The 23,417-nt window shown below is 52.1% G+C and overlaps 10 protein-coding genes across 10 annotated transcripts; 9 read left to right on the plus strand and 1 right to left on the minus strand.

Moving 5' to 3' along the window:
- Positions 1-258: 258 nt before the first annotated feature.
- Positions 259-1,637, minus strand: CC1G_12502 (hypothetical protein; the record flags this gene model as incomplete). Its single annotated transcript, XM_001839921.2, has 7 exons — positions 259-416; positions 481-670; positions 721-734; positions 793-919; positions 970-1,234; positions 1,285-1,473; positions 1,531-1,637. The coding sequence occupies 7 exons, from the start codon at positions 1,635-1,637 to the stop codon at positions 259-261; spliced, it is 1,050 nt and encodes a 349-aa protein (XP_001839973.2).
- A 515-nt stretch (positions 1,638-2,152) lies between these two features.
- On the plus strand, positions 2,153-3,672 carry CC1G_12503 (hypothetical protein; the record flags this gene model as incomplete). The annotated part of the gene is made up of 2 exons (XM_001839922.1): positions 2,153-3,113; positions 3,170-3,672. The coding sequence occupies 2 exons, from the start codon at positions 2,153-2,155 to the stop codon at positions 3,670-3,672; spliced, it is 1,464 nt and encodes a 487-aa protein (XP_001839974.1).
- Positions 3,673-3,850: 178 nt separating this feature from the next.
- Positions 3,851-5,256, plus strand: CC1G_12504 (hypothetical protein; the record flags this gene model as incomplete). The annotated part of the gene is made up of 2 exons (XM_001839923.1): positions 3,851-4,688; positions 4,757-5,256. 2 exons carry the CDS (start codon positions 3,851-3,853, stop codon positions 5,254-5,256), a joined length of 1,338 nt encoding a protein of 445 aa, XP_001839975.1.
- A 258-nt stretch (positions 5,257-5,514) lies between these two features.
- Positions 5,515-6,443, plus strand: CC1G_12505 (hypothetical protein; the record flags this gene model as incomplete). The annotated part of the gene is made up of 2 exons (XM_001839924.2): positions 5,515-6,046; positions 6,103-6,443. The coding sequence occupies 2 exons, from the start codon at positions 5,515-5,517 to the stop codon at positions 6,441-6,443; spliced, it is 873 nt and encodes a 290-aa protein (XP_001839976.2).
- A 411-nt stretch (positions 6,444-6,854) lies between these two features.
- On the plus strand, positions 6,855-7,867 carry CC1G_12506 (hypothetical protein; the record flags this gene model as incomplete). The annotated part of the gene is made up of 2 exons (XM_001839925.2): positions 6,855-7,323; positions 7,386-7,867. The coding sequence occupies 2 exons, from the start codon at positions 6,855-6,857 to the stop codon at positions 7,865-7,867; spliced, it is 951 nt and encodes a 316-aa protein (XP_001839977.2).
- Positions 7,868-9,567: 1,700 nt separating this feature from the next.
- CC1G_12507 (hypothetical protein) lies at positions 9,568-10,353 on the plus strand (the record flags this gene model as incomplete). The annotated part of the gene is made up of 3 exons (XM_001839926.1): positions 9,568-9,662; positions 9,730-10,020; positions 10,092-10,353. 3 exons carry the CDS (start codon positions 9,568-9,570, stop codon positions 10,351-10,353), a joined length of 648 nt encoding a protein of 215 aa, XP_001839978.1.
- A 512-nt stretch (positions 10,354-10,865) lies between these two features.
- CC1G_12508 (hypothetical protein) lies at positions 10,866-15,035 on the plus strand (the record flags this gene model as incomplete). The annotated part of the gene is made up of 4 exons (XM_001839927.2): positions 10,866-10,876; positions 10,925-11,045; positions 11,100-11,539; positions 11,588-15,035. 4 exons carry the CDS (start codon positions 10,866-10,868, stop codon positions 15,033-15,035), a joined length of 4,020 nt encoding a protein of 1,339 aa, XP_001839979.2.
- Positions 15,036-15,505: 470 nt separating this feature from the next.
- Positions 15,506-16,854, plus strand: CC1G_12509 (hypothetical protein; the record flags this gene model as incomplete). The annotated part of the gene is made up of 2 exons (XM_001839928.2): positions 15,506-15,789; positions 15,843-16,854. The coding sequence occupies 2 exons, from the start codon at positions 15,506-15,508 to the stop codon at positions 16,657-16,659; spliced, it is 1,101 nt and encodes a 366-aa protein (XP_001839980.1). The 3' UTR covers positions 16,660-16,854.
- A 388-nt stretch (positions 16,855-17,242) lies between these two features.
- On the plus strand, positions 17,243-19,596 carry CC1G_12510 (carotenoid ester lipase; the record flags this gene model as incomplete). The annotated part of the gene is made up of 9 exons (XM_001839929.2): positions 17,243-17,466; positions 17,520-17,790; positions 17,847-18,036; positions 18,099-18,168; positions 18,242-18,332; positions 18,383-18,745; positions 18,992-19,136; positions 19,208-19,318; positions 19,376-19,596. The coding sequence occupies 9 exons, from the start codon at positions 17,243-17,245 to the stop codon at positions 19,594-19,596; spliced, it is 1,686 nt and encodes a 561-aa protein (XP_001839981.2).
- Positions 19,597-20,792: 1,196 nt separating this feature from the next.
- CC1G_12511 (carotenoid ester lipase) lies at positions 20,793-23,174 on the plus strand (the record flags this gene model as incomplete). The annotated part of the gene is made up of 12 exons (XM_001839930.2): positions 20,793-20,998; positions 21,054-21,208; positions 21,295-21,359; positions 21,418-21,607; positions 21,670-21,739; positions 21,800-21,890; positions 21,945-22,279; positions 22,348-22,380; positions 22,447-22,513; positions 22,567-22,711; positions 22,772-22,882; positions 22,933-23,174. 12 exons carry the CDS (start codon positions 20,793-20,795, stop codon positions 23,172-23,174), a joined length of 1,710 nt encoding a protein of 569 aa, XP_001839982.2.
- Positions 23,175-23,417: the final 243 nt, after the last annotated feature.

Here is a 23,417-nt window from a genome sequence, read left to right on the forward strand (position 1 = left end):
GAAGGGGATAGGTGGTGATACGGTGCTGGGCCACAAAGGGTTTATCCAGGAATTTGCCAGTGGGGCCACAGTCAATCATTGCCGCAGGGTCTGCCGTACGATTCCTGCCTCTGAGTCTGATCCGAATGCGAAAGTGGGACGAACCAGGGTGTATTTCGCGAACTGAACTAATGGTACATGAGCGGATAGAATCATACTCGGAGACGGCATACGACGGAGAGAAGGGTGCAAGCGTTGCGGCTTTGGCCAGCACCCGCTTCAAAAACCCTGCTGGAGTTGCTCGAGCTTGGCCAAGATCTCGAGTTGACGTTGCGGATCGGCGGCAATGGCATTGATATTCATTCGGGATATGAAGGTTCCTTTTGGGATGAAGTATCCATGATATTCATCGTCTTCGGTCGCCGCATGAAGCAGCCCTAGATGCATGAGGGTGAGTTGCGGAATTAACATTGGCATCGCACAAGAGCCCGGTCGACTGACCTAATGGAGCGACAGTGTACCAACGAGTCAACTCCATTACGATAGCCTGGACGTAGGGAAGCTTCTGAAGATCTCCGGGCGTCGGTAGGCGACCTGGTCCAATAACGGTGTCGATCTCTTCTTGGCCGCGTCTTTGCACGTCGGGATTGTTCGCTAATGCCAGGAACAGAACCTTGCCTGAGCTGACCATCTGTAGGGACCCATTAACCTTAGAAGAAATAGAAAGAGGGCCGAGATTACCGTGTCCGCTCCCGCTTGCGAAGGGTCCAGCGTAAGTGAGTTATCAACATGGTGGGGAACTGGGGTTCGTACCAACGTAAGTCATAGCCGCCACATTTGTCGCTATGGCTGCTTGGGCGCCATATTGTGGGTCATCCTCTGGTGGAAGAGAGTCGAGCATCCGATGTGCTACGCATGGGTACTCCCTCTGCCCCAGTTGCTAGGATTCGTCAGAACCGTAACGGCGAGGTGTGGGTAACTGACACCTACCACTCTCTGTTTAGCACCTTCGAACGCCCCAACTCGCAGGTTGAGGCCAATCTGAACCGCCTCCTGTAGTCGACGTTTCCAGCCAGCTCCAGGGAACCACGCTGGAACGTGTCGTAGCAGGGGGAATACATTGACTAGGAAATGTCCAGGAGCCGTGGCGTGAGCGATCATGTCGAGGAGAGCTTCTGCTTGCATGATGAATGACTTGTTGTAGTTGAAATCATTGACACCGTATGATATCCTCATAATGACTGATCCAAAGAACCTGCGCAGAATTAGCGTGGAACCAGCCAGTCACCATGGCGTCGTCCTTACAGGTGAGTTGTATCGAGAAATGACTTGGGATTCTCAGTTAATTTAAGGAGAAAGGCGGAGACTTCTTGTTGGAGGATAGGCCGATACCTTGCAAGTTCACGTGGACTGAATTGTTGTTGCAGTGGGCGTCTATGCGACTTCCACCAAGGACCGTAGTCCATAAGTCCCATCATCCACTCGAGTTTCATTCTACAAAGCTTATCAATGCACAGGTTCTTTGGACAGTCAGAGTATCACAGCGCTCACAGTTGGAAGGCCGGATTAGTGGCACGATCGGAGTAGTTGGCACTTCTTTTCTCGAGAAGATCTTGGACGGCAGACAAAGAGTTGAGGATTAGAATCGGACGGCCCATTGCTTCGAAATAGATGAGGTCCCCTACGCAGAATCTTATCAGCAAGGCGTGGCGATGCGAGCAGAGGCAGCAGGCCAACCGTATTTCTTTGAAAGTTCATTATACGCGACCCATGGAGTTTTTGATGGAATATGGAAGAGGCTGCCGATGATTGGCAACCTTTTGGGGCCAGGAGGGAGAGGTAGGGTGGGTGCGCGACGTCGAAAGAGGACCAGAAATATCACAGCAAGTACACTACCGGCTAGCGCAACGAAGCCAGAGTGTAGGGAGAGCGAAGGTAAGCCCCAATGTGGGAAAGACAAGTATGTCATTTCGTACCTCAAACCATCACCAGGGTTCCTGTATTTAAGCTGAAATGGCTTCATACTTATGTTAACCATGGATCACGAGTGACTAGGGCGCTAAGCCATCTCGTAAAGAACTCAATAGCGGGTATGTTCTTGCGGTGTCAACTGAGCAATGTCACCCAGGAGCGGAATGGATCTTGGCGTGGGCAATTGATAAGATAGGCCCCTATGTTGGGTCCACGTATCAAGATCCACATCACAGGTCTTCCCAAACTGCGACATATGTTGACGCTACCCGTCGATATCCTCTACAGAATCCTCGATGTACTTGCTACCGACACACCGACTCTGCTCTCTGGATCTGTTGCGGCCAAAATCCTTACCGCCCACTGCCAACGTCACCTATTCAGATCGATAAGTTTCCGGCTCAACCTCCCGGAAGAGAGAGGATGCGAGGAGTCCGTAGACGGGGAAGGAGGTTTGCATCGCTTGTCTCAGGAGCTGGAAGCTGTGCTGTGTGGTAGGAAGGCGCACGACGACCATGAAACCCTCTACAAGTTCACGAAAACGTTGGTTCACAACCCGAGCTTGGGCGCCTACGTTCGGTCGTTCAAGGTTATCGTCAACATCAGGCCGGATCGTCGAACCCAGACGGATCCAGCTGACGTTCAGCGCGCCGTTTCGTGTCGTCTGGCTCCCTTATTGACGCGATTTACGGAATTAGAGAGCCTTCATCTCAGGGGGGACCCATCTCTCCGAAGACCTCTTTTCTTGCTAGAGGAGATTCTCGGCTCGGTTCTCTCTCCAAACCTTTGCGAAGTGGGACTACACGCAATGCTTATGCATCTTCCGACGAAAAAGCTGCCGCAGCTCAAGCGCCTTCGGCGCCTCGTGATTGACAACTGCGACTGGGACTTCACGAGCGACAATGCCAGCGCAACGACCGGGGCCAGAACACCACTCAACATTGACACACTGGCGTACTATGGCCCTCAGATGGAGCCCTTCAACTACGCAGTCGACTTCATCGGCCAGGACAGCCTCCAGACTCTGTATCTTTCTGCCAAACGTAACTCCGACTATCCGAAGGCGATCAGGTTGCTCCGGAAATCGGCCTCCTCGTTGGTGTCCCTGACCTATGCAGTACCGCACAGGACCTCAATATTCGACCCTGCTGTGGTCAACAGGGGTAAGTGCTTCACGCCAATGGACCCACTCCTAATCCCTGATTCTCCCAATCTATAGTCATCCGAGGGTCCCTTTTCGACCCTGGAAATGCTGCTGTATTCTCCTCTTTGGAGGCCCTCGAGCGCTTTAAGTTCCAGGTAGCAGCCGAAGACCTATTCGCACTGGTCCGGACAGGACACACACCCATGTCCCAGTTCATGCTCGACATCTTGACCGGAGAGGCACTCTCTGCATGCCCGAACATCTCCTTTCTCGAGGTCGAAATTATCAGGACACCATCGCCTTATCCCTTTTTCAACCTCAAGTTTCATTGGAAGAAGTTGAATGAGCACCTCTTGCGAGGAGCGTACCCGCGTCTTAAGGTCCTTCGATTCGTTTTGAACTTGACAAGAAGCGCCCGACATTCGGATACGAAGTCTGAATATGATAGGATTGGAGAGTTGTTGGCGGAGTGGGTCGCAGAAGGACCGCTGCATGGGTTGAAGAAGGACAGGGGGTTCAGCGTTGAGGTCGTGCATAATTTTGAGGCTAAGAACGACCCGAGATATTATCTATTCTAGTTGCTATACAGACAAATCTTTCTCAAGTCAACTGTCTCTCTAGGGTTTGCATGTTCTTTATCCGTAGGTATAACGAGGAATAGTTTGGGTGATTTATTACTATCGCGATAAGATTAGATAAGGAATTATCAAAACTCATCACGACGCGAAACCATGTTCTCTCACCAGAACGATCATCATGTCTGTACCAGCAGACATCCTGTTCTCAATCTTCGATCTTCTCGCGGACGACAGACCTACCCAGCAGGCTGGATGCCTCACTGCCAAGGTCCTCACTTCCCACTGCCAGCGACACCTGTTTCGTTCTCCGTCGTTCAATTTCATGGTCGACGTCGGGCCTGACGCCCAGGATACAGTCCCGGTGTCGAATGCCCTTGCATGCTTCGCTCAGGCACTAGAGAGTAATCCATGCCTAGGATCCTACGTACTCTCGTTCGGAACAATTGTTGGTGGATACACGCAATCCTCAGAAGATCAAACTAAGTACCGCCAAGGGAACATCGACGTGACGGCTTTGCTTCGTCAGACTTTCTCCAAGCTAGGGAACTTGGAGTCAATCCATCTGCAGGCCGGAATATCCCATGCTACACCGCTGATTCAGGTAGTACGGTTTGAAGAACTCATCGAAATTCCATTTCCCAATCTCCGCAGTCTTCGACTCGTAGGGCCGGGTGTGTCTATCCCTGATCCTTTGTATTCCCGCCACTTCTCCTGGCCTGCGACTCTACAAACACTGGTCATAGATGACTGCGCACAGAAGAGACCACCAGAAGGCAAGTCTGTGGCTGGGTCAGTTAAAACTCGCTGTTTCACCTATGTGGACTCTGGGCGAATGCCATTCACCCCAAAATCGCTCCTGGACTCCGTCGATCCCCAAAGCATTCACCACTTCCATTTCTCTTCGAATAAGGAGCCGGACCGACTTCGAGCGTTGGAAATACTCTCCAAGTCGTCGCCTAACCTTACGTCGTTCACCTACGCCGTCCCCGAGCGGTCTGCGGGCGGGATACACACAAGTAAGGTCCTTGACATCTTTCCTAACACTGATTATTAAACTTCGTCTGTGTTCGTTTGTTGAATACAGGAAGGAACAGGTTCTTTCACAAAGATAACACACATATATTCGCTTCTCTCATCGGCCTCGAGACGTTCGGATTTCAAGTCGAGGCAAGCGACTTTCTCTTCAATGCTGCCCATCCCGAGCGGACAGATTACCGCACATTGCCCCGATTCATGGCCTCCACATTCTGCAGCACCGCCTTGTCCGCTATTCCCAACATCACTACGCTCGAGATCAAGATCATACAGATGTACAGTGTCGACGTGACCACCGAATTCGTGGATTATTTCATCGATATCGACGACTATTTGGCTCGTGGGCCATTCCCTCGCCTGAACAAGGTTCGGCTGGTGTTCAACGTGAGGAAGAGTTGGTTGGAGAAGGAAGAGATTACTACCTCGGAGATGCGGGAGTCGTTTCAGTTGTGGGCCAATGCAGCTTTTGTAGAGTCGAAGGAGAAGCGGGGACTCGAGGCGGAGGTGGAGGTCAATGATCACGAGGGGCTATATGCTAGGTATGGGTGATCATGGCAGGTACTGTATGATACGATGAAGGATCGGAACCCAGCGCGCTGCTGAGTCTAAGGGAATAGTCACAGAAATGGTGCTCCCAACATGTAACGATTGCGAATAGATCTTCACGTAAACAACGGGATCAGCACATGGTGCTCGGCGTTTCACTGGATTTCTCAACATCACGGCAACACTCCGGTATTTAAGCCCCCGTATTCAGCGGTTAAACCCCTACATCAACGTCCCCCGCCCACAAGATACGGAGTGATTATGTCTATGTCTGCCGCTCCCTCGATTCGCATACGCCTCTACGAAGACCGGGACGAAGCTAAAGTCCATGCTCTCTTCGTAGATTCCCAAATTGAAGGAGTACCTGGAGCTCCCATCAACGACGCCCTCCGACAGCATCTTACATCGCCCTCCTCGTTCTTATGCCTTGGACTCTCCACGATAGGGTCGAGTCTACTCTTAAACTCGTACTCCAGCTTTCTTCCCTCTGGGCTATCGCTATGGCTTGCTCGTCTGCCCATCAAATCACCGGGTACCGCCCTTGGAGTCGCTCTAACTACAGTTCCCGCTTTGTACTGGTTCCTCTACCGGCGACACATACGGACTGTATTCAACGGATATGTGAAGATGTCCATGGACTTGGATTTGAAGGATATTGGAAAGAGCTACATGGGCTTTCGCAGGGATGAAAAGTACTCGGGAGGGGGGACTGGGGCATGGAGAAGTAGGTTCTGGGTCGCCGAAGTTGTTGATGGACCTGCAAGGGGAGAGATCGTGGGGTGTGTGGGATTAGGTGGGTGTTGCGTCCGACGCCACCCATAAGTCATAAGCTAATAGAGTCGACTGTAGATGCATTGTTGAATCCTGACCCAGAAGTCCTCGAGCTTCGTCGCATGGTCGTAGCGCTACCTTACCGGCGACAAGGGATTGGACACATGCTCATTCGAGCTCTTGTTGACCATGTCAAGGATTCAAACGCGAAACTTGGATCGGATCCGACGGGGCAAGGGGTCATTTGCAAGAGAATCACATTGGCCACGACTACGTTCCAGAAGACGGCGATGAAGATGTATGAGAAGCATGGTTGGAAGAAGGAAAAAGTGACTGTATATATGGGGAGTCAAACTTGGTCGATGGGAATTATTAGTTATGGTCTAGGAGTGCAGTTCATGGCATTGGAGATCAAATAAAATACAGGACATTTGACTTCGTCCTGACCAATCTGGAGCCGAGATCCTTGGTTATCATAAGATAAGATAAGGGATAAGATGATCAAATGAATCAACGCATCGGTTTTCTCACCACAACTCTTCCCGTATCCACCACGATGTCCTTACCAATCGACCTTCTGTATGCTATATTCGACCATCTCACCGACGAAATGTCTACGTTGCGAGCAGGGTCCATAACCACCAAGGTCCTCACAGCGCATTGCCAACGGCATCTCTTTCGGTCGGCGTCTTTCGATGTAGGGGTTGGCCCTATCACAAAGTTTGCTCAAGCACTCGAGGAGAACCCTCGACTGGGAACCTACGTGAAGAACTTTTGGGCCACCTTAAATGGTCGTTATCCAGATCTGCATCCGGGGGGTGATGATCGCAATGCTATCGAAATTCCTTGGTCATGTTTTCTCCCGCCTTACGGAATTGGAAAGCCTGCGGCTAGAATCTACTTTCGAGAGCTGGAGAATCCAACAGATTGTCCATCGTCCGGGAGACCTTTTCGGTCCTATAATCTCTCCCAACCTTCGAAGGATTGAACTCATAAGAATGTGCGAGAGGTTCCCAAAACTCGACGCCCTCGCTCTCATCCAATGCTACCCATGGACGTTACCAGTGGGAGATCCGGGGGAAAAACTGCAGACAAAAGAATTGGTCTACGAAACCAACCTACCCTGTCTCGACAAGGTCATCGATGCCATCGCGCCTGGTTCGCTCCGCCACTTCCACTTCGCTTCCAACGTTGTTGCGGATCGACTCAGGGCAATTGAACTGTTGTCTGCATCTGCCTCGAACCTGACTTCGTTCACATATGAGGTACCTGAATGGTCCTCGGGTGGAATCCATACAAGTACGTGCCGGTCTTCCTAGAGGTTGACTATCGGCTACCAGTTACTGAACGGCATTTTCCAGAGAATACGGGATTATTTTTGCTCTGTGCAGGACAGAATATCCCGGTTTGGTCTTCCCTTGTGGCTCTGAAGACTTTCAAGTTCCAAATAAACGCGTGTGACATAGTCGACGACCTGGCCTACACCGGGACGCGGTACACCCCTCTTCACGGATTCATGGTCTCCTCTCTCATCAGCGACGCCGTCGCCGCCATCCCCAACCTGACAACTCTCGAGATCAAGATCGTGGCCATGTGGAATGTCTTACTTTGCCACCAACTGGACAAGGAGTGGAAGACGATAGAAGAGTATCTGCTTGGTCGCCCACTCCGTCATCTTCAAAAACTCCGGCTTCATTTGAGTATGATTAAGGAACTTTGGAGGGAGCAAGGAGGGTTGGACGAAGAGACGGTGGACGCGCAGGTGGGAGAGGCAGTGCAGGCAGCGTTTGGGAGGTTGTCGCAGGTGGGTGTTGCGGTGGAGGCGAAGCATACATTCGAGTGACGAGTGTGGTCATTGGATTAACCATTTCTCGTCGTAACTGGTTCGTGTGATTTTACGTGCTGTGGTCTTGTGCGCGGTTCACCCTCAGCCTTTTGTGGCCTCCAGCAGGTTGAACGCGTGACATCAGGAATGTACGTGTCAGTGGAGGGCGGGGGATGGGAATGATTATGATTGGGTATGGAAGGAGGGGAATGAAGGAGATGAGTGTGCTCGTAATTTTAGCGACCAAATCACTAAACCAGTGTGTGTATCTCCTGGTTTCGACATCGGGCTTGAATATTGAATTATCGTTTTCCGCACTGTCGTCGTTGGATGGTGCATATGAGAAGTTGAAGACGATAATAACCTTGTGCGACGCCGATACTGGATAGAAGCGCATCTTCCGGAATCTTCAATCTGAACGCTCGAAATAACTTCTTAGACAGATGTCTGTTGGACCCAGGGTGGGCGCTGATAATGATCCTCGAGTTTTTTTTATACTGAAGCCCTTAGGAAGAGACTAAGAATACCCCTGCTTTTCTGATCTCTTTTATGTTCTTCTCGTTGGGCGTGGTCAATTCGTATTGATCCACGTTCTTCTTGCCCAGCCATGGGCGCGCGAACCTTACGCTTCACTGCTGCGTTGCTTCTGCTTCATGGATGACACAGTGACAGAGCTCATATACGTAGCGCCCGACATACCCGGGTGATTTGATATCTCTTCGACTTGAAGGACTTATGGGCATGCCAGATATATCCTTGAGGTCAGCAACGAAAATCCGCGATTCCGCCCTTGTCGTAAGTGTGTACATAGCCGCGTTACGAGAATCCGGTGCTGCGGAGCACGGAGATGTTGAGCGGCACGGAGATGGGGAGACGTAGCTGTCCTAAGTTAGGCAAAGAAACGTTTCATAAGGTGATGGAGTGATTGAAGATGAGTGATGGCAATGGGGTGTTTTTACTTTGCTAGGGTCGGTTGCGAATCGCGATCTGCAGGGATGAAACAGTTGGAGCTTGAAGCTTGAAGGGGAGAGGGGGGTCGGAGGTGGGTTGGGTTTGGTACAGTAGATGGCGAAGGAAGAAGTTGGGAATACTTCGAGATGTAAGGATGGGTTGGCTCAGCCTCGTCGTCATTCTGTTCAGACGTTCCCTGGGAGGGAGCAAGTAGCCTCGCAACCCCTGGGCGCGGTAAGTGAGATAGAAATGCCCTTGAGGGTGTACCATGGAGACCTGTTATAACTGAACCGAAATGAAGCCGCGTGCATCTGATGTACGGCCAGAGATGGGCGAACCTTTCTCATTTCGCAGCCTAAGTAATATCGATGAGGGATGGTGAAATCAATGCGAGCCTCGAGGCTATGCACATGGGGGTGGGTGGTACCATGGGACCCACTGCCGTCGTTGGAGGAATGATGCCATATGTGAAACTACTTCCAGTTCCTGATGTCAACCCGATGTATGTATGTGTTGGTTTGGGTTCTAGACTCGGAGATGGCGTTTCATCTTTTGGGTATATAAAGGAGGCTCGGAGTGGGGTTGGTGGGTTTCCTTAGAGCAGGTCTCCTCCACGCTAGTCACAGAACTCGAATACCGAAGCGTTGATCGCTGGTGGTATTATCCTCTTCTAGGTCTTTTTTCGTCATCTTCTGTCGTCTTTCTCCTCCGTCGTCGTCGTCGTTCAAGCTTTTCTTTCCATACCCTTTCGAGCACGGTCTTTAAACATGCGATTCACTTCCACCGCCGCTGTCATCTCCGCCGTCGTCGCTGGTGCTACGCTCGCTTCGGCCGCTAGCATCCCGCCTCAGCACCTCGAGTCGTACGTACACCAGGCTCTCCTTCCTCTCCATAGCCTATAAATCTAACCTCCAACCTCCTTTATATAGCCGCGACGTCGCACCCTCGGAACTCACCGACCTCACCACGCGCGACGTCTCCGATGTCAACCGTCCCCGCTCTGAAGAGTTTTCAGGGATGGAGGCGCGTGAGGTCTTGGAGGAGTTGATCGCCCGCGCTGACTCCTCATCTGCGTTGGAGGAGTTCTTCACCCGCGACTTGTTGGAAGAGTTGGTTACTCGCTCTGAGGTGTTGGAGGAGCTGTACACCCGCGAACCCAACAAGGTGAAGAACTTTTTCAAGAAGGTTGGGAAGGGTATTGGTGGTGTTTTCAAGGGACTGTGGGTGTCTTTTTTATGATGTTACATGTTTCTCTTAGGGTGTTGGTGCTGACGATGATGCGTTTTTGTAGTCTCGGATTCCGTTCGTTGCCTGAAGATGAGCTTATGACGAGGGAGGTTATGGAGGAGTTGTTCGAGCGGGAGTTTGATCCCGAGCTCTTTGAGCGCGAGCTTGATGCAGAACTTTTCGAGAGGGAACCCGATGCAGAGCTTTTCGAGCGCGAACCCGATGCAGAACTCTTCGAGCGAGACTTCGACGCAGAACTCTACGAACGTGGCCTTTGGGACGAGGATGTGGAAGTTCGAGAATTCATCATGGATGACTTGGATTAACCCGACAGTTACATTGATCGTTAGTGTAGATGTAGATGTCTGTCAATGCAACAGAGAGGATTCTCGAACAACAACCCTTGCTGGATGTTAGGCAAAGCCTGAATATGTATCTGGAAAACGGGCAGAATGGCGGGAACGTCGTCGGGGGCTGGTCATGCGTACCGGTTGCTGGAGGAGGAAGGCACAGCCCCTGAATAGTCTCGTACCCCTGAAGGTAAAACGTGAGAAAGTTGATGCACGGGCGTGACGGGGCGGTAACGTGACTTTGACGAGGAGCGCGTTTGCGTGCTTGGGCCTGGCTTGGTTCTTGACTTCTTCCATATCCGTCGTTGCGCCCAACGTCGCATCTGGCCTGCGTTTTGCGACAAACGAGGGTCTCGTAAGCTCTGGAGTGGCGTTTAAAGCTAAAGGTACGTTCAGAGTCGTGATATGGTCATAGAATTGATTCAAATGGGAGGTACAGCTTCAAGTCGAGAAATCTTGAAGGAATTGGAGGAAGATAGTAATGAGGCATGGCTGCGCAGTACGTTGTTACCAGGCTATTTAAAAAACTGAAGTTAACTTTGAATAGCACGGGTCGCAACGACTTTACGTCCGCCGATGACAACCTACTTATGCAATACATTGCAAAGTACCGACCAGAACCTGCAGGCCGACTAGGAAACGCACTCTACAAAACACTAGTCGAAAACGTATGCGACTCCCACCTTGCCCCGGACTTCTCTGACTCGCGTATTGGGTAATAGGCAGAACGCAAATGGTCGTGGTCCAGAAGACATACCTGGCAGTCATGGCGCGAACGGTACAAGAAACACCAAGCCGAGTTTGACAGACGGATTTTGAAACACCAGCAAAAGTTGGCGGAAAAGGGACAGGCCAAGTATGCAGAAGAGGAGCAGGCTGAGATGGGGCTGAAGCGGAAAGCGAGAGACGAACCCCAGGCTTCGACACACGAGAAGAAACGGCAGAAAACTGGGACGTTGGCGCAGAGTAATGGGGGCATTGGTGGCGCGGTGAATAAGGAGTGTCCAGCGAAAGAGAAGCCCAAGGAAAAGTCGCAAGCGCCTCCTCCACAGTCAAAAGGCCAGGATGCGGACAACGAAGGACAGCAGAACCAGGCTATACCAGGCGATTTTCCAGAGGAACCCATGCCGGACGAGAACAACGCGCCTGCCGACCAAAATCCGTAGGTTTTGAATTCCAGCGTTGTAGTCAATGTACTGACTTCCTCTAGTGTGGCTTCAATCTACCCCGACCTGAATACGGCGCCTTCCCCAGGACTGTCTCGCCCCGCCGATCCCCCGCCAAGCGGATTTTCAACATCCACGCCCCGACCCAACGGCAACGCACCTACTCCTCCCGACTCTGCCACCAAGAAACCGACTTCCGAAGTGCCGAAAGCAGCTGATCCCGTGCCCGCAAAGCCCTCGCAGGCGCCCAAACCCAAACCGAAGAAGAGGCGGTCGTCGATTCATGAGGATCCCTTCGTGTCTGGCTCGTCCTCGGACCACGACAACGCACCCCCGCCACCCCTGCAACGGCCATCTGTCCGACGCCAGCCTCCTGTGTATAAGGAAGGCGCGTTCAGGACCACCATTCAGCAGTCTAGGCCCTGGCCTCCTGTTCGTAAACACCACCATAGTCGACCAAAGCCCTCGAATGTGCAGGAACCGCGGGAACAAGAGCAACAGACTGAGGTCCCTCCGCCACCCAAGGACAGGGTGGTCCAGGAACAACCACACCCCCCGCCGCCTGCGCCCGCACGTCGATCGTCTGGGAACGTCGTTACATCTGAAGCTTCTTCGTCCAAGGTCAAGCTCCCTCCTGGCCACTACCACTCGCGCGAAGAAGTTCTCGATGCGGTTGAACTCCCGCCCAATGGCGCGGCGGGTGGCACCACTGAACCGCATCAACCTGTCAATAGCGAGCTTTTGAACGCCCCGCCCAAGGAGAACTTCCTCGCCGCCCCCGCTCCTCCTGCTACCATCCACCGGACTCGCTTAGACGACGATCCTCCGCGATCAATATCCGATAGCCTCAGGCGTCGTCGACCTGCTGCCCCTTCAAAACCCGCTGAATCCAGGGTCGAGTCGGTCGTTATCACCGGTGCCTCTGTCACCCTCGTCAACGATTCCGGGGAGCTGGATGACAGGCCCATCCAACTGGACGATGTCTTCAGCGATGTCCGACCGCCTCCCCGCTCGCCGCTGGTGTATACCATGCAAGCTCCCCCGCCTCGGATCGATTTGCACAAGACGCTTGCGATGCAGAGGTTGCGGAAGCGCACGCGCACGCGTACTCGGTCGAGTGCTTCTAGTAATAGCAATAAGGCGCCGAGTGTCCTCTCGAGGACGTCGTCTAGAGCTTCGATTGCCAAAGGCAAGGCTGTTGTAGCGCCGCATAAAACCGCTACCACCTGCACGACTACCCCAGCTTCCCCTCATTCGGATGCGCAGCTACTACAGATGGCGGGCAGGCAGGTGCTGTTGGCGTTGGCGAAGCGGTATGGTGTGACAGAGGATACGGTGTTCAAGGCGTACAAGAGGCTGAAGGATTTGGAGAAGCTGAATGAGTACCTTGCCGAATTGCAGAAGCAGACTGAGGCTGCTGGGGAGGCGTTGATGAATTCGATGATTGCGGAGGAGGGAGGGGAGGGGGAAGAAGGAGGGGGTGGGGGAGGGGCAGGGGCAGGGCACTATGGAGTAGGAGGAGGGGGAGAGCAAGATACATCGGTCTTCGACCTCGCTCGTGTTCACCCGCCTGGGAGTGGCCCCGCCAGTTCGCGAACGACGCCGAGCGACCTTGTGGATCTTAGGCAAGTGAACAAGGGGCGGCATAGTTTGGCTACGCACGGAGCTGGACATGGACATGGACGTGGGCTGGGTCAGGGGCGGCGCTCTAGCTCGGGTACACAGGCTCGTTCGGGTGCACGGGCTAGTTTCGGGGGTGCTCAAGGCCATGCCCGCCGACGATCAAGCGTCAAACCGATGTTGGATATAAGGCCTGTGCATGAGTTGCCGCCTACGCCTTATGAGCCGCCAAGGTCGACGAGGGCGGGGAGGTATAGGCGGTCGCTTAGGGGTGCGGTGCCGGGTGAGTTGGAGATGGAGGCGCTGACGTTGATGAATTTGATGGTTGCGGAGGAGGAAGGGGAAGGTGAGGAGAGCAGTGGAGAGGGGGATGAGGGTGAGGGTGGTGAAGCGGCTGGAGGACGGGTCGATGTTGAAGAGCGTGGTGAAGTCGATAGACGAAAAGAGGGCCAAGGCGAGAGATCCCGTGTTGGGCTGAACGATTTAATAGCAATGGTGCGAGGGATGCAGCGGCCTCCGCGTCTACCGCAGCTGCAGAACATGCTTTCTCCGCCGCGTTTGTTGGATCTCAAGAAGGCGGGTTCAAAGTCTCCGGGGTCCGACAAGAAGGCATCGGTACATTCAGCTGGTTCTACGACTACGAAGGAGCGTACACGAACCACGACTACTACTACGGATCGCGCGAGAAACTCTACTACGAGGGACCACACGAACTCTGCGACGAATGGGAAGGACCGCATAAGAACCTCGAGAAACTCGGTGGTGATGGCTTCGTCGCCTGGAGAGGAGAGGGAGGACTCGCCTTCGCCTGCTGATAGGCGACGATCGAGGTCGAGGTCGAGAAGGTCTTCGGAGGAGGTGTTGGGGGTGCTGAGTCCGGATGTGGGGATTCCTGAATCTGATGACGATGAGGATGATGGTGGTGAGGGAGGTGAGGATGAGGACGGTGGTGACGAAGATGGAGACGAAGAAGATAGGGAAGTGGCTGGTGGAGAAGAAGATGTAGATGAAGAAGGTGGGGAAGAGGGCGGGGAAGTTGGAGAGGAAGATGGGGGTGGTGAATATGGAAGTGGAGATGGGGGAGAAGAGATGGTGGTGGATGGAGAGGAGTATCAGGATCAGGATCAGCATCGGGAGGGAGGTGACTTTGATGATGAACGTGGTGACGAGGAGGGTGGTGATGAAGACCCGGAGGGGCAAGGAGATGAGGTTGATCATAATCCGGATCCGGGCGAAGATGGCTACGAGATCGATGGAGATCAGGGCGGAGGCGATTATGAGGTTGACGAAGATCAGGGCGGAGACGATTATGAGGACGGAGAAGTGGATCAAGAAGGTGGTGAGCTTGCAGGGGAGGAAGATCAGGCAGAGGATGATGAGCTCGGTTATCCGGATCATCCGGATGAAGAGGGGGAATTACAGTACCCGGAGGATCAACAGGCAAGCAGCGACGACGATGTCTACGCCAACGCTATCGACCAGGATAGCGCCTCAGACCAAGACGCTAGCGATGATGATGACGAAGACGAGCAGCAGTCAGAACCCTCTGTATCAGACGAAGAAGACCAGCTCCAACCATCCTCATCCGACGGGGAAGACGATGAGGACGCCATGGACGTTGAGCGACTCTTATCCTCCCCCGAACGGACATTCGATCCCCGCGATCCCTATGAACAGGCGGTGCAAAAGTGGTCACTACGCCATGACGAATTGGCGAGCAAGGTTACGGAGGAGAATGTAAAGGAGTTTCGGGCGTTTGAGAAGGAGGTGATGAAGGAGTTTGGGGGTGATGAGGATGTGATGAGGGTGCTTGGTGTTTTGTATGCGAGGAAGTTGCTTGATGAGCAGGATGGGGGAGGTGATGACGAGTGATGATACTTTTTTTTTTCTCGGTTAGCGCTTGTTTGTCGGTGCGCGTTTGTGTCCTTTCTTCCCTTGGAGTCCGTTTCCGTTCGTTTCGCTCCACTTACTGCTTCGATGTTTCATAATTTCTCAGTTTGTTCAACTGCTTTCCTTATCCTTTTTGTTGTTCTTATCGTGTCATGCTTAGTTCCGGCGAGATTTTGTCTCACCTTGAATGTTTAATTTGCCTTGTTTTGCCTGGCTTCATTCGTAGTGTGAACCTAAATTTGGGATCTCGGCGCTAGTGGTGGCGTGCGTCGCGGATGCAGGAACAAGGAGTGCATAATGCGTGCTATGAATTGGAACGACGTCCTGCTAAAGCTTTCTTTCTGACTTCCATCTAGTTCCTTTCTGCCGTTCATCTCGCTCGTTACCTACGACGACCTTTCGGACCATACCATCCACGCGCTGTACCACGACGCACCTCGAGCACCAGCACTATGTTACGCGCCCTATCCGACATCCCGATCCACACCCACCACCCTCAACTCTACTTCCCTGACGGCGACATCGTAGTGCGGTGTAGGAATCGGGACAGAGAGGATAGTTTCACCTATTTCTGCGTGCATCGGGCTGTTCTGGAGAAGTCGGAACTGTTGAGGAACGTGTTGGCGATTCCTCACCCTGATGATACCCAGATGTATTATGACAACCTCCCGATGATTAATAGTGTGGATGACCCCCGGGATGTGGCTGTTGTGTTGAAGTATAGTTATGACCCTAGGTGAGTCCCGTTACCTTCTGCGTGCTCGTTTCCCTTGTTAACGGTGTGGTCAGCCAGAGTCCAGTGCACGAAGAGGATGTTGATGTAGCCTACAGGCTCTACGGCGTGCTCGAAATGGCGGACAAGTTCCTCCTCGAAGACCTCAAATCCATGATCCTCGAACACATCCAACGCGACTGGCCAACCACACTCGAAGCCTGGGACGAGCGCGAACGGCTCTTCTACACCCGCTGGGAGTCTCAGCCTCACAAAGCGATGGACTTCCACGCGCCCGAACCTGCTTCTGTCATCCGCGTCGCGCGGAGGTTCAACTTGCGATCTATACTCCCTATCGCGTTTTACCACCTCTCGAGGACGGCGGTGGATACGGCTTACCCGAACCATTCGAAGGAGGTGTTGAAGTTGGCGGATTATAGTGCGAGGAGTGCGAGGGTTGAGTTGTTGGGTGTTGAGGATCGGTTTAAGGCGTTGGCGGGGAGGGAGAGGATGTTTGGGTGGATTGGGATGCAGATTGAGAATTTGGGGATTGAGGAGAGGTGGGGGTCTCAGTGTCCGCTTGTCTCATCTGCCACGGAGGGCGGAGATGAGGATGGTGGTGGAGAGGTGAAAAGACATTGTTACGACAATGTCGTGTTGAGGTTGTTGACTATCCAGACCAATATTTTGGCGAATTGGGACCCGTTGAAGACACTCAAGAGTAACTTTGGGGCTCTGGAGGAAGAGGGAGCTGGGAGTAACGGCGGTGCAGGTGCGAGTAGGGTCGGGAGTGATAGCTTGTGTGCGAGGTGTAGGAAAGAGTGGGACGAATGGGTTGGGGCGACTAGGCAGAGGCTCTTTGATTCGCTTACTGATTTCTTTTTGGATCTTTGATCTTAGATGGCGTGCTGTCGTTCTGAATAAGCTACAGGCATTTTTGAGTACAATTTACGGCACCTAGACGGTACTTTGCCATTAAATACCTGAGCGCGCTCCTTGAGCGCTTCAATAGAATAGGGGTAGATTAGTCATGTTTATTGCCTCCGGAGACTATCATAATTTCCGAAATTCGCAGAATTCGTTCTTCTCCCTGAAAGTCTTCGTTTCATCTGTGGGCGCTGCTCTCTTCCTTGCTCTGTCAGCATTAGCCAAAGGACCAGGTTTTTGGCACCATTTTGCGGAGTTGGTCTCCGTAGCATGACGAGCATCAAAAGTTCTATATCTGGACCGAAAACGTCACTTCTCTTCAAGTTCTTCTGTCGGTAGTGCAGACTACCCACCCTGAATGGAAGTCATCCGTACGAAATGAAAGGTTTCTGACACATCGCTTATTCTGTTAGTCTGCCAGGTGAGATCCTTTAATGCCGGCAATGAGGGTGGTGCTAAAGTATAAAAGCGTGCGGGTTTGCAATAGAAGCTGTTCATTCGACTCACATACTCAGTCCGAGTCTTCTCAGTCTTCGCGTCAAGGTGAAGCATGCCGTCGCGTCTGCCGACTTCATTGAAGCACCTTGTGGCTGCTCTGGCAGTTGCGAGTTTGTTCAACGCTCTCTCCACTGTGGCACAGCCCTCGGTCTTGGACGCCCGCCGCAACGATGAGCTCGGAGGGAGGCCTGTCGTTCATTTGGACTATGGGTCGTATAAGGGCGCTGCGGAGGGCAACGTCCAGAAATTCTATGGGATGCATTATGCTGCTCCTCCGTGCGTACCTCATGCCTTTCATTTGTGATATCGATCTGAAAGGACCTGAATAGTATTCGCTTTGCTCCACCTGAGCCTCCCCTTCCGTTTAAGGGCCTGCGGGATGCGTCGCAGTTTGGGGCGGCATGCCCTCAGCAGAGTATCCTTCCCGGATTTCCACCTGGTGGGAACGATACGTTCGAGAACCAGTCTGAGGATTGTCAGTTGTCTTCGTTCTCGATTCCTCCGAAACCCGAGACTTATGCGGTCCTCACATCAGGCCTGTTCATCAACGTGATCAAGCCGGCTCATATTCCGAAGGGAAAGAAACTTCCGGTCCTCTTCGTACGTTCTCTTCAGTGCTTTCAGTGCCCAACTCCTCACCTTTTGTGTCCTGACAGTGGATCTATGGAGGCGGATTCATGCTGGGCGATACTAGCAGCTACAATGGTGTACCATTGGTGGAGCGCTCGTTGGTGCTTGATCAACCAGTCATCTACGTTTCAATCAACCATAGACTCTCAGCGTACGGGTTCCTCGGTGGAAAGGAAGCGAAGGATGCTGGTCTGGGAAACATTGGCATTCGAGACCGTAAGTACGCTTTATCTGCCATGCTCGGGTAGACTCTGATGCCAAGTCTGCTTGCTCACCAGAGGTCGCTGCGTTGGAGTGGGTGCAGAGGTATATTCACAAATTTGGAGGTGACTCTGGGAAGGTCACGATGTAAGCCCATCATCGTTTATATTGGTGACAGGGAACATGGTTAACTCGACATTGTCTCGATGGCTTTTTTTAGATGGGGAGAGAGTGCGGGTGCCGCTGCCGTCGGTATACACTTAGTTCGGAATGACGGTGACACCAAGGGGCTCTTCCATGCAGCCTTTATGGTAAGAGTCCATTGCCCACCAAAGGCGTCTCATCACTGATAGACTCAAAGCAATCGGGCGGACCAATCCCGTGGAACCCTATCGAAGCTGGCCAGGAGCCGTTCGACACCCTTGCTCGGGACACCGGATGCTTCGAGGCGTCCGACAAGATCGCTTGTCTCAGGGACCTGCCCTACGAGAGGTTCCATGCCGCGGTTATGAAGGCCCCAGATCTACTTGGCTATGCACCATTTAAGCTTCCGTTCGGTCCCTCAACCGATGGGATTGTGGTCACTAGAAACCTTTTTCAATCTGTCGCCCTCGGCCTCTACGCAAAGGTCCCTATCATCATGGGGAACTGCGACGACGAGGGGACGATGTTTTCGTTTGGGAGTCAAAACGTCACGTATGGATGTCTTTTGTCAGTCAATCTGGTATGCTCATCAACCTTCATAACAGGACCGATGCACACTTCAGGGACTTCGTTCGGGTGTAAGCACTTTGCTGTATGTCGAGGTGCGGCTAATTTGGCTGATCTTACCCCAAGTTATCTACCCGTGTCAGATGCCCAGCTGGACGAAATTGCTCGTCTATATCCAGAAGATCCTGCAGCGGTGTGTCATTATGCACAGACATCATTATTCGTTGAAACTAAAGCCAATTTATACCCTGTCGTTTAGGGCTCACCCTTTGGAACAGGCAATGCCAATGCTCTCACTCCCCAGTTCAAGCGCATAGCTGCTTTCCAGACTGATTGGCTCTTCCACTCCACTCGCCGATTCTTCATGTCATATGCCTCGAAGACCCAACCTAACTGGTACTACCGTGAGTGCCTGGCTTCTCTTCAGGATGAGAAAAAGTAGGTCCGAACTGACCATTCACCTTCGCCATGATAGTATGGAAACGCGGAAAGGATACGCCATACATCGGTGCCGCACACACACAAGAAATACCCGAGATCTTTGGAACGGGCGAAAATCCCGACTATATTGGGACTGACGCTCTGAGTAATCTTATTCCTTGACGTTTACTTATCCTCTCACTGACCAAACATTATACCATAGTCTCATTTGCAAATACGTTCGATCCCAACACCTCGCACGAAGTCAGCCTCCTGAAGTACTACAAGTGGGAACAGTATGGGACTAACTTGTCAGCACCTCCTGGGCTGACCTTTGTCGACCCTGGAAACTCGATCATCACGACTTACGACACGTACCGAGTGGAAGGTATCTCGTACCTGGCGAATGTTACGCTAGAGCTGGGTGGGGTGGTGCTTGACTGACAAATCCCGCGCTCATGTAACTACATCGTTGCTGATATCCCTGGAGATTCCACTTGTATGGTTGGCCAAATGATGTTGCCTCTGGACAAGAGAAACGGAACTAATAGGCTGTCTGAGCACGGGAGATGACGAAAAGAATAGGATGGGATTGGAGATTCAAAATGATATTGCGTTGAAAAGAGTGTGATTGCCCCCACAAGAGTGGGATGGGGGAATAAGAGTGGGATCCCAGCCGTCATCCCACTCTTTTCGTCGTGTTGTGACGCCAATCCCGCCCAGTCTCCGTGCCGCCCGTTGAAGGCGGCCGTTAGAGTCAGTATTAGTTATCTGCGCGTAGCGCAGCTGTTAGGGTGAGGGTTGGTGGTTAGAGTTGGGTTTAGGGTTGGGTTGGGTAGTTAAAAGGTTGGGGAAGGGAATATTATGTTGCGCGCCTTCTTCCAAATAATATGACGTTGAAGATGCTGAAAATGGAGAGAGGCCACCCCTCCACCACCATCCCACTCTTTCGAAGGTGATCCCACTCTTTTTCACGACGTTTATTCCAATCTCCTAATCCCATCATATTCTTTTCGTATATACTCTCTGAGCACCATTGAGCCTGTATTTGACCTCAATTGCTGGCTTCACCATTCGCCATCACCTTGGGCGTCTAATCTGCCCATGGGCGCTAAGGTTCTCAAAACTGGGTTGGAGCGAGAAATGGGACATAACACACAGTATTGGCTGTATTGGTCACATGTATTGTCGCTTGAGGCTTCTTCATTTCACAGACCTTGACGATACAGACATAGTTCCGCCGCCGAATTAAGCGCGTTGGAGGGGCTCAAACTTCAGCCCACCGGATAGGTCTAGCCGACAATTCTAAACTCGATCTAAAATTATCTATCGCAATATCATCACGTTCCGCAAGGTGAGAGAGTCGCTATTTTCCAAACCCCGGATAGGAAGTAGTGCGCATCTTGCGCGGCCTTCAGAACTCCAGTCCGCAAGCTTCCATCATTGGCGCTGTCCCTTTATATTTACTCTCGGTGGAGAGGCCAGTTCTCGTTCCACCTTTGCGGAGTCGTTACGAGAAGCACCATGGCCTCTGAAGGGTTAGATTAAAGTCCTAGATCTTTAGATTACATGTTTCTCGCTTCGTCCCTTTATCACAACCATTAGACTCCCCCTTCTTTTCCTCGTCGCTCTGGACAGCCATGCTCTTCTGGTCCGTGTGTGCAGCTGTTCTCTTGAATGCAGCGGGCGCTATCAGTATACGATCTCCCCTTCCTTCTATGTGTCCCACTCCCGACAGCTACACTAATCCCGAGCACCCCAGAATTCACCTCAGCTATGGTTCGTATGAGGGGGTGATGGAAGGGAATACTCACAGGTTCTACGGAATGCATTACGCTGCTCCTCCGTTCGTGCACCCTCATGTCGAGATTTGGAAGATTGACTAAAAAGGATTCCAACAGAGTTGGCCCCCTACGATTCTCCCCACCAAAACCTCCCATTCCGTTTCCAGGGCTAAAAGACGCCAGTAGATTTGGGGCTGCTTGCCCTCAACAGAGCGTCCTTCCTGGGTTCCCACCGAACGGAAAAGATACGTTCACCAATCAATCTGAAGATTGTACGTATTGGCTCCACTCGAACCAACCTTTTGGAAGCTCGTACCGAGGTAGGACTGCTGACGACTCTCTCGGCGCACACTGGCAGGTCTCTTCGTCAACGTCATCAAACCAGCGTATATTCCTTCGAAGCAAAAGCTTCCCGTACTCGTCGTGAGTACGACTTGCTTCGCCCGAATCGGACCTTCCTGACTCGCTTGGGCGAATTCAGTGGATCTACGGGGGAGGATTCATGCTGGGTGATACGAGCAGCTACGACGGCACACCCATAGTCGAGCGCTCGATGACACTTGGTACTCCCGTCATCTACGTTTCCATCAACTATCGAATGTCTGCGTATGGCTTCCTCCCTGGTAAGGAGGCGAAAGAAGCAGGCATTGGTAACATTGGTATTCTCGATCGTGCGTCGTGCCTCAGCTAGGGGGAAATGTGAGATTTCTGCGTTGACTATTCAATCTTCCAGAGGTCGCGGGATTGGAATGGGTGCAAAAGCACATTTACCGATTTGGTGGAGATTCAAACAAGGTTATTCTGTGAGTCGTGTCTGGAGATGTCTGGTCCAAGAAGTCATGCAACTCACGCGGCTTGTAAAGCTGGGGTGAGAGCGCTGGGGCGTCATCAGTGGGTCTCCATCTCGTCCGAAATGATGGTGATACGAAGGGCCTTTTTCATGGCGCGTTCATGGTTCGTACACAGCACTACACCCTTTGCGCTTCTTTTTCTCAGAGATATCTATAGCAATCAGGTAGTCCTGTGCCCTTTGGGGATATCGAAAGGGGCCAACCACAATTCGACAAGCTCGTCGAAGACACCGGATGCTCCGACGCTGCAGACAAAATCGACTGCTTGAGGAGTGTCCCACACGACCAGCTGCAATCGGTGATCACAAAAGCACCAAACCTCCTCGGATACCACTCTTTGAAACTCCCGTTTGGTCCAACAATTGATGGCAAAGTCCTGGTTCGGAATCCTCAGGTATCGCTCATTAAGGGTCTGTATGCGAAGGTTCCGATTGTCTCTGGAGCATGCGACGATGAAGCAACGATATTCTCCTTTGGCAGTCAGAACGTAACGTACGTTCGACTCTCGTTCGTGCACCGGTGTTCATTGAATATTGAAGTCCCGACCTTTTGTCACCTAGAACTGACGCCGAGTTTAAAGAGTTTCTTCGAGGGTGCGCATTCCGCATTCCATCATGGTAATGACACACACTAACGCTGATAATGTGCCCTCTGAATAGGTATCTCCCAGTTACCCAAGATAAGATCGACATGATTGCTGCTCTCTATCCAGAAGACCCCACTGCAGTATGTCGCAACGTTGCATTACTCAATATCAATCCGTTTAGAGAATTTCTTAGGGGTCTCCATTTGGCACTGGAAGCGCCAATGCACTCACACCACAGTTCAAGCGTATCGCTGCGTTCCATGGAGATTGGAGATTTCATGCAGCAAGGCGGTTTTTCGTCTCGCGTGTTTCCAAGACCCAACCAACTTGGTCCTTTTGTGAGTCATCTCACCCTCTGCGTCCGGTTTTGTTCCTTTTAATTCATACGGCGTATCTAGTGTGGAAAAGAGGGAAGGCCTTGCCGTATGTAGGCGCAGCCCACACCTATGAGATACCAGAGTTCTTCGCATCCGGAAACAATCCAGACTATATCGGGACCGATGCGCTGAGTAGGTTCTTTGGTCCCTTGTCCGTCCATCACGTCTAATAGTCTTTCTAGTCTCATTCGCAAACATCCTTAATCCAAGTACATCCAACACTCACAGTTTACTGAGCAAATACAATTGGGAGCAGTATGGGGTCTCTTCGACTGATCCACCAGTTTTAACCTTCGTAGACCCCGGGTCTGCTATCACGACGACGTACGATACATACAGGGCAGACGGTATAGCGTACTTGGCAGAGTTAAACTTCCAATTGGCCACAGGCCTCTCGCTTAACCTAGCATCCCAGCCCACATAGCCTGTCTCGTAGTTGAAGACAATTCATCCCACTTTGCGAGCTTTCCCTCGTCCGACGTTTCCCTTCCCCTTAAACCCGAATCTATAATATCGACCTTGCATAGGAATGTCGTAAATGCGCACGCAATCCAGATGGAGAGTCGAAGGAGTCCGATAGTCCCTGCCAAACCAACAGCGTACATCCAAGTAAGGGCTGATCCGTGCCAAGGCCTCGCTGAGCGAAGAGTGATAGAAATGAAGGCGA

The sequence above is a fragment of the Coprinopsis cinerea genome (genome assembly GCF_000182895.1).
Source record: "Coprinopsis cinerea okayama7#130 chromosome 2 map unlocalized cont3.2, whole genome shotgun sequence".
NCBI lineage: Eukaryota > Fungi > Basidiomycota > Agaricomycetes > Agaricales > Psathyrellaceae > Coprinopsis > Coprinopsis cinerea.